The 7,680-nt window shown below is 44.0% G+C and overlaps 1 protein-coding gene across 2 annotated transcripts in view; it reads left to right on the top strand.

Annotated features, from left to right (window-relative positions):
• Positions 1-273: 273 nt before the first annotated feature.
• Positions 274-7,680, top strand: part of KCNK2 (potassium two pore domain channel subfamily K member 2) — a 135,215-nt gene continuing 127,808 nt past the window's right edge. The window contains exon 1 of one of the 2 annotated variants that reach the window (XM_081000583.1): positions 274-369. In XM_081000583.1, coding sequence (XP_080856709.1) covers positions 336-369 — 34 coding nt within the window. In that variant the 5' untranslated portion in view covers positions 274-335. The remainder of the gene's footprint in view (positions 370-7,680) is intronic. The other variant, XM_081000584.1, reaches the window with a different exon arrangement.

Below are 7,680 nucleotides of genomic sequence, written 5' to 3'. Positions count from 1 at the left end.
CCCCATTGTCGTAAGGGACACTTATCAGAGGCACCTCCATGAGGAATATTTTGCAGTTAAATCAAGCATCCCTTGTAAAGTGCTGGAAGATGTAAATCATCATGCAAATGTGATAGATTTAACACCACTAATGGCTTATTGACTTGTGGGTGATCGCTTGATTGTTTAGGAAAGGAAATATAAGCACACAAAATTTGCATGCACTTAAGAATGAAACATGCTATTTGAAGGAAATGGCTCAAAGTGAATCACTTTTTGGAGGAATGGGAAGGAAATACAATACTACTTTATCCAAGGAAGGAAAAAAGCATGCTGATTTCTAATTACACCACCAAATGATGAACCTTCAAGCACGGTATCACTTCCATTGTAAGTATCCTTGCTACAAATCAAAATGCAATTATCACAACCATTGTGATGTGTTGGTGATTCAGAATGTCTGAACTCCAGAGTTGGGATTTTGAACTAGAATAAATAAAACCTACTTTGGAGCTACTGAACATTGATTGTTCCTATGCACCAGCCAATACTTAACCAACAACTCAATTTGTTATGTTTCTATTATTGTGATTTTCAGTTGACAAAAAATGCAACCTTAACTGATGCTGAACCTCATACAATGCATTTCTAAACCTATTTTCTCACAGCTAAGTTCTTCTTAGTTCTATGGGACTTCCTTGTGAGTAAATGTGTTTAGGACTGCAGCCACTATTTGTTAAAAGTTGAAACATTTGTATGTCTAATTTTTGGAGCCTCTGGATATCATAATATGTAAATGCCAATGTATTAGACTAATTAATCCAAACTCATTATATGGAATGCATTTTTGTTCGTGATTAGGGATACAATCACATGCTCTCTTATTTGGGAGTAAATCCTTTGAATTCAGTGGGATTTCCTTCCAGGTAGATATGCACAGGATTGTGTTGCACATCAAGTATGTACAGGATTTCAGCTGTAGTCTCCCTTCAGCCTCACCTGTCAGTAAAATACTTTATAGCAATGAATTTTATACCATTGTGTAAGGGTCATTTCATACCAACTTCTCTTTTGTCCCTCATATTTTATCAGAGCTTTTTTTTTGGGGGGGGGGGTACATAACTTTCTTTGTCTTTGAAGTCACAGCCCACAACGGAATGTGTTTAGTTACTTACAACTAAAAGTCAATTGCTTGATATAAGTGCCCATTCAAAGAGATGAAATTTAAGCTAGACTGACGACTAACTACATGCATCACAAACGTAGGATTTTAACTGTTGTAAACCACTCTAGGTGAAGTAGATGTATCGGAAGAGTGGAGTAAGAATTTCTGTAAACAGCTGATTAAAACAGTGAGGCAAGTATGGGAAACTCAAAGCAATAGGAAGGCAATGTTCCGTTCTGGCACCCTTCCACGGCCTGATTTATCTTCTCCTTGATTATTTGGCAAATGTAGCAGAATGGACACCTGGTCAAACTAATCTTGACCTGGTGTTAGAAGCTTAGTATCCCAGTAAACCAAACGGTTCAACTGCAAGTTGCATTAAAAATATTGTCATTGTTCTAGGACAGAATACAAACTAGAATTTTTCAGTTGCAGTGCTAGGATAATTTAAAAAATAAAAATAAAAATCTCATCTTTGCCTTCTATACGTAAATAGTCACTGTATTTTGGTCACAGCAGAGTTCAACCAAGAGGTGGGTGGGACTACCAGATTGGCATATGCAAATAATAGTGGATTGGTCAATCATCCTGATGACACAATGGTGGAGAGGTAGTGCCTTGGATGAGGATCTCGAAGAGTTGCATTGAGGAGTGTCATGAGCAGGCAACAATAAATCACATGGCATGAAGTTAGCTCTTTATTAAAGGAAACAAGGTCAGCTCAGGAGGCCAGGCCTAGTCAGCACAGGAACTCATCCTGGCAGATCTTGCCCCCTATGAGGCAGTTGTGGGGACTGAAGTTCCCCATCTCCTCCTCCCTGGGTTCCTTTCCAAGTCATCGTGTCTGTCTTTGCTCCTCCCTCTTCACACCTCGTCTGTCTCTGGGAGCCCAGAGGAGAGGGGAGCTGGTTGCAGCAGGAGCGGGAGACCCCTTGGCTTCTTCACCAGCCTGACTCATCTCTGCCTCTTGGCTCCCCTCCTCTCCAGCTTCCACTTCTGCCTCCCATTCTGGACTGCCCTCTGCCACAGCCTCTTTTTTGTTCACTAAACCCTGTTGCTCTTCAGCTTCCAAGACGTCTGTCCCACCACCCTGATTCTGAGCCTTCTTCCCTTGGGGGTTCTCTTGGGGGTTCCCCAGCTGGTGCCTCCCACCATTCCTCAGCATGCAGCGGGCCATGACAGGGAGAGGGCTGGTCATGCTGAAATAGAAGCCACCTGCTGAATCTCTGATGGCAGAACATTCCACATTACAGGGCTGATGAGTCTAAAGCAGAACTTTCCAAACTTTTCATGTTGGTGACACACTTTTTACACATCATTTTGCAACATAGTAATTCAGTTTTAGGGACGCAGGTGGCGCTGTGGGTTAAACCACAGAGCCTAGGACTTGCCGATCAGAAGGTCGCGGTTCGAATCCCCGCAATGGGGTGAGCTCCCGTTGCCCGGTCCCTGCTCCTGCCAACCTAGCTGTTCAAAAGCACATCAAAGTGCAAGTAGATAAATAGGTACTGCTCTGGTGGGAAGGTAAAGGGCGTTTCTGTGCGCTGCTCTGGTTCGCCAGAAGCAGCTTAGTCATGCTGGCCACATGACCCGGAAGCTGTACGCCGGCTTCCTCGGCCAATAAAGTGATATGAGGCCACAACCCCAGAGTCAGTCACAACTGGACCTAATGGTCAGGGGTCCCTTTACCTTTAATTCAGTTTTACTAGCAAACTGGAGGTTAAACCAGGCCACAGAGAGGTTAGGCTGGCCTCAACTAGAGCCAGGGCTTTCTCGGCCGCGGCTCCAATCTGGTGGAATGCTCTGTCACAAGAGACCAGGGCCCTGCAGGACCTGACATCTTTCCACAGGGCCTGCAAGACAGAGCTGTTCCACCAGGCCTTTGGTCAGGGCGCAGCCTGACCCCCTCCTCTGCACAGAATTTTGCTTAATGGTTGCCATCAATTTGATTTTAATTAATTTTATAATGAATGTTTTTAGAATGCTGGATTATTTTGATTGTTGTTAGCTGCCCTGAGCCCAGCTTCGGCTGGGGAGGGTGGGATATAAATAAAATTTATTATTATTATTATTATTAGTATTATTATTATTATTATTATTATTAAACTAACCGCTTTCCAGCCTCGGGAGGAATGCGGGGAGCATTCACACGACACATCCACACACTGCAGCCAACACACTAACATGTCATGACACACAGTTTGGAAAGCTCTGTACTAAAGATATAATTTCTAGTTGCTGTCAAATGAGACTTGCCAATTTGAAGAAACAGTGCAATCCTATACATTCCTCAGGTAAGTGGGTCCAGGAATGAATGGTGTGCATTGCGGCTTCTCTCAATGAATCCTGGAAGCTGTATTTTGTCAACAGTGCTAAGAATTCTGTTAGCTTATTGTTATTCATCGGGGGGGGGGGGGACCAGGCAGGCAGGAGAGGAAGGAAGGTAAAGTCACACCAACGTCTCCTCCTTGTTCAGTATGCGCTCGGTAATGAGTGCCTTTGGGAAGACTGAAAGAAGGCAGAATCACACCCATGAATTCCCCCTTCAAAGCAGAGTAAGTACATTCCTTAGAAAATATAGCACTCTGGCATTTCCCCCCCTCCCCTCCACCAGAGTTCCCTGCCTTGACACTAGTTCTTTCTACTTTGAAGTTTGATCTTCCTGAGCACATCTGCAGAATCTGCAGTTTGCAATGAGGGGAGCTTGTTAACTCTGCTTATCGAAAGTGCTTATCTCTGGGAGTAGAAACAATATAGGGGAGGGTGCTTCTTCTGGTTCAACAGTTTTTAAATCTCACAGTTTTAAACCAAAACATCTGATTTGGCTTGTGCTTCAAGACGAGCTTATTGATACTCAATCCTTATCTCGGCACAGGTTGCCCCTTACAGAATGAAGTGACCACAGGTCTCTGAAAATATAGTGTGACATAAAAACAGAATTCCCTGTAGGGATCCTTGAAATAGATGATTTCACGTTTTCTAGACTGAAGGGAAAGTAGCCTAACAGGGCTACCTCTTTCAAAATTTAGCATTAAAACACCCAAGACAGAGTTTTAATGAGAAATTTTTGAGAGGGGTAGCCCTGTTAATCTAAGGTGATAGTTTAAAGTGTCTTTGTTTTTAATGAGAAATGTGATTTTAAAGAATATATAGGACTGAAGGGAGGGCTGACAATTTGGTACATGTGGAGGGGCATTTGCATATCCAAAACACATGACTTCCCCTAAATTTTCCCCTCACACAGGGGTGTAGAGTGGATGGCAGGGGCGCCATAGCCCCGGGAGTACAATTTTGAGGGGGTGAAAACCAGGCAACGCCCCCCCCCCCAGGGATCTGCATACTGCCCTGCCTGTTGCTGGGGGTCTCTGGGCTCCGGAGCCTGGCCTGACCTTGCCGACGCAACCCCAGCCCCTTTGCTGAATGACCACCTGGCTAGTGTTGGGGGGGGGATGCACCCGCCAAGGGGCACATTGGCCGGCCGGGCTCCCCCTTGCGTGGGTGGGCAGGCAGGTGGTACAGCGTGACCCTGTGAACCCTCTATGCCCCGTGCCTGCCTGGTGACGGCAAGAGCTGGGCTGGCACAGCAGGTTTTGTTCACCCTCCACACTCCGTCCTGCCACAGCTTCTGACACCGCTGCCTTCACAGAGCTACAATTACCAGCACCCATTACAGACTACAGTTCTTGGGCTTCTTGGGGGGAGGAGTCATTTGCTTTAAATGTGTGCTAGGTGTGCTTTAGATATATAGCAGATCTGCTCATACAGATTGGGAATCTTTCCCTTTACAGCCCTGAGTGACTCACTGGGTGGGGCAGCAGAATTTAGGTCTGTGGTTTCCTATTTCCATCCCTAGCAATTCCTGAGAATGGTACACATAGGACCTTTTCGCATGATGAGCTACTTTTTCCCGGTATGCTACTTATAATAAGCAATCAGCAGACATTGGGGAAGTCCCCTTGTTGCTTCACTGCATCACCTAAAATCCTGGCATGGATAGCCTTGATGTGGGCAACTGCTTCACTGTGGATTCATTTTCTTATTTCATGCTCAGAAAGCCAAACATCTCAGTTCTGCAGGGTCCCAGGGTATCAGCTGAGATGCTTGTACTAAGAAGGGCTAGCACTTGCAAGTGAGCAAGCCAGCTAAATGGCTCCCTTGATCTGTGTCTTCAGACCACAGCTGCTTCTGGATTTTGTCTCTTTCTCACCCAGTGCATATAAAAGATTGAGAAACCAGAGGGTTAATTGGGCTTACAGGTAAATGAAGGGTTTTTTATGCAATGTATATATCTAAATATAAGGTTAGCAGCATGACAATTGTTCAGAGAGCATCAATGTGAGTTTGAAGTAGACAGAGGAATCCAAGTTGGACAATATATTCAAAGAAAATATTAGCATAATTCACATATTATCTCTCAATTACCTTCTTGCTTTACCCATGCTGCATATGTGCTGAATATCAATAAAGGTAAAGGTAAAGGGACCCCTGACCATTAGGTCCAGTTGTGACCGACTCTGGGGTTGCGACACTCATCTCGCTTTATTGGCCGAGGAAGCCGGGTCAGCTTCCGGGTCATGTGGCCAGCACAACTAAGCCGCTACTGGCAAACCAGAGCAGTGCACAGAAACGCCATTTACCTTCCTGCCACAGCGGTACTTATTTATCTACTTGCACTTGACGTGCTTTCGTACTGCTAGGTTGGCAGGAGCAGGGACCGAGCAACGGGAGCTCACCCCGTCGCGGGGATTCGAACCCCTGACCTTCTGATCAGCAAGTCCTAGGCTCTGTGGTTTAACCCACAGCGCCACCCGCGTCCCTTTGAATATCAATAGTCAGTGCTAATAGAAGCTCAGGAACCTGCATAAATTATACAAATTAATTCAAACGTAGAAGTCTTGAGTTGTTTATTTTGTATACAGTTATTCTGCATCTTCCAATCATAGGGTACAGATACAGATCTATGTAGGATACTGAAACCGCATGTTGTAACTACTGAAAATATTTCACACCTTCTGAGAGTTCAGCACCACCCAAACATGGTGGTGGAATTCAAGGATTCTGAATTTTGCATGTCCAGTATAGAGATTGTATCCTTAGATTTACCACTGTTCAAGATGGAGTAGAATTTTGATTCCATTCACATTTAAAGGCAAACCTACCTAATTGGTAATTTCTGAAACAACGTGTGATCCAAAACACAGCCATCATGCAGAATTCAAACTTTCACAAATTTTGCAATGCAATTCCCCAGTCAAGTAATGTGTACAAAAATTCATATACTAAAATGTGCATAAAAGTGTATATGTTAGTGAACATAGCATACAAAAATGTTTTATATCAGGGGACATTGCTTTGCAAAACTATGTACATCGGGGACAATTGCATTCAAAAATGTGTACATTAGGAGAAATTTGCGCCAAAATGCCAATAAATAGCCATGAAGACTCTTTAAAAGAAAAATTGCAGACCGATGTGGAAACGTGGAGAACTGAATTTAAGACTGGGAAAATGAGAAACTGAAATCCATCCCTAGGCTCTACACTTCTTCAGCTTTGATCTTTTCACATAGGACATAGATTCAAAACTATGATCATGGCCTCACCTTTCAAGAGGGCTTACTTCACTCCCAACCCAGAAGCTGATTTCATCTTTGCCTGCATTCTAGCACAGAAACCAAAACAAAAGGCTAAGCAAACCCCTGTATCTTTAAAGTGCTAGTTCTGCTAAGCACTGCTATGCCCCATACCCAGAAGAAAAATAGTCAGGTCACTTTTGCATCTAAATTAATTCATAGCAAATTTGAACCACTTGTAATTAAACCATTGCACTGAATTATACAAAGGCAAGAAGAATTATTGCTGCAACAGCACGCAGTCCTAGTCAGTCACTGCTAAAGTACATGTGATAGTGAAGCAACTGCTTTGACACTCTTATTTACTCTGTGATGCATGTCCTGTGGGAGCTGAGTAAAGGCCTGGATTGGTAGTGAAGGAATCGGGATGAACCTTTTGCCATGCAGCTTATTTTAGTAAACCTCAATTTTACCCTCATAGTCCTATCAACAGGGGAATTATACGAATTATCCCCCAACTTGAGAAACTCCAGGTTGAACTAAGTGTTGCAATGCATGTTACACAATACTGTTTTTACAAGAGCACAATAACATTTGAGATGGATTCCGAACGTTCCTGTGCCAGGGCAGAGAAACCTCTCCGCTGCAGGCTACAGATTTCGAATTGTCGACACTGCGGACACAAAACACACACATACACAAACACACTTGCTGATGCTCTGTTTATTTTACTAAATCATGTACATGAATCTCTTTGATTTTCAATTATTCTTCTAAGAATTTGTATTATGACATCTCCCCCCCCCCCAGAAAAAGGGCATCATCCTTCTCCAGCCCAAGAAGGCCTGCTTGTATGTGGAGTGGCAGGACCAGAAGTGGTAGGAATGGTGTTGGTTTTGGGATAATGGGCTGCTGGCCACCCCCAACAGGGCCGTCTTTACCCGGGGGTGCAAGGGGTGCGGTG

This window comes from Podarcis pityusensis (genome assembly GCF_964106645.2).
Source record: "Podarcis pityusensis genome assembly, chromosome: 3".
Lineage (NCBI taxonomy): Eukaryota > Metazoa > Chordata > Lepidosauria > Squamata > Lacertidae > Podarcis > Podarcis pityusensis.
This window is presented reverse-complemented; position numbering and strand designations above follow the sequence as displayed.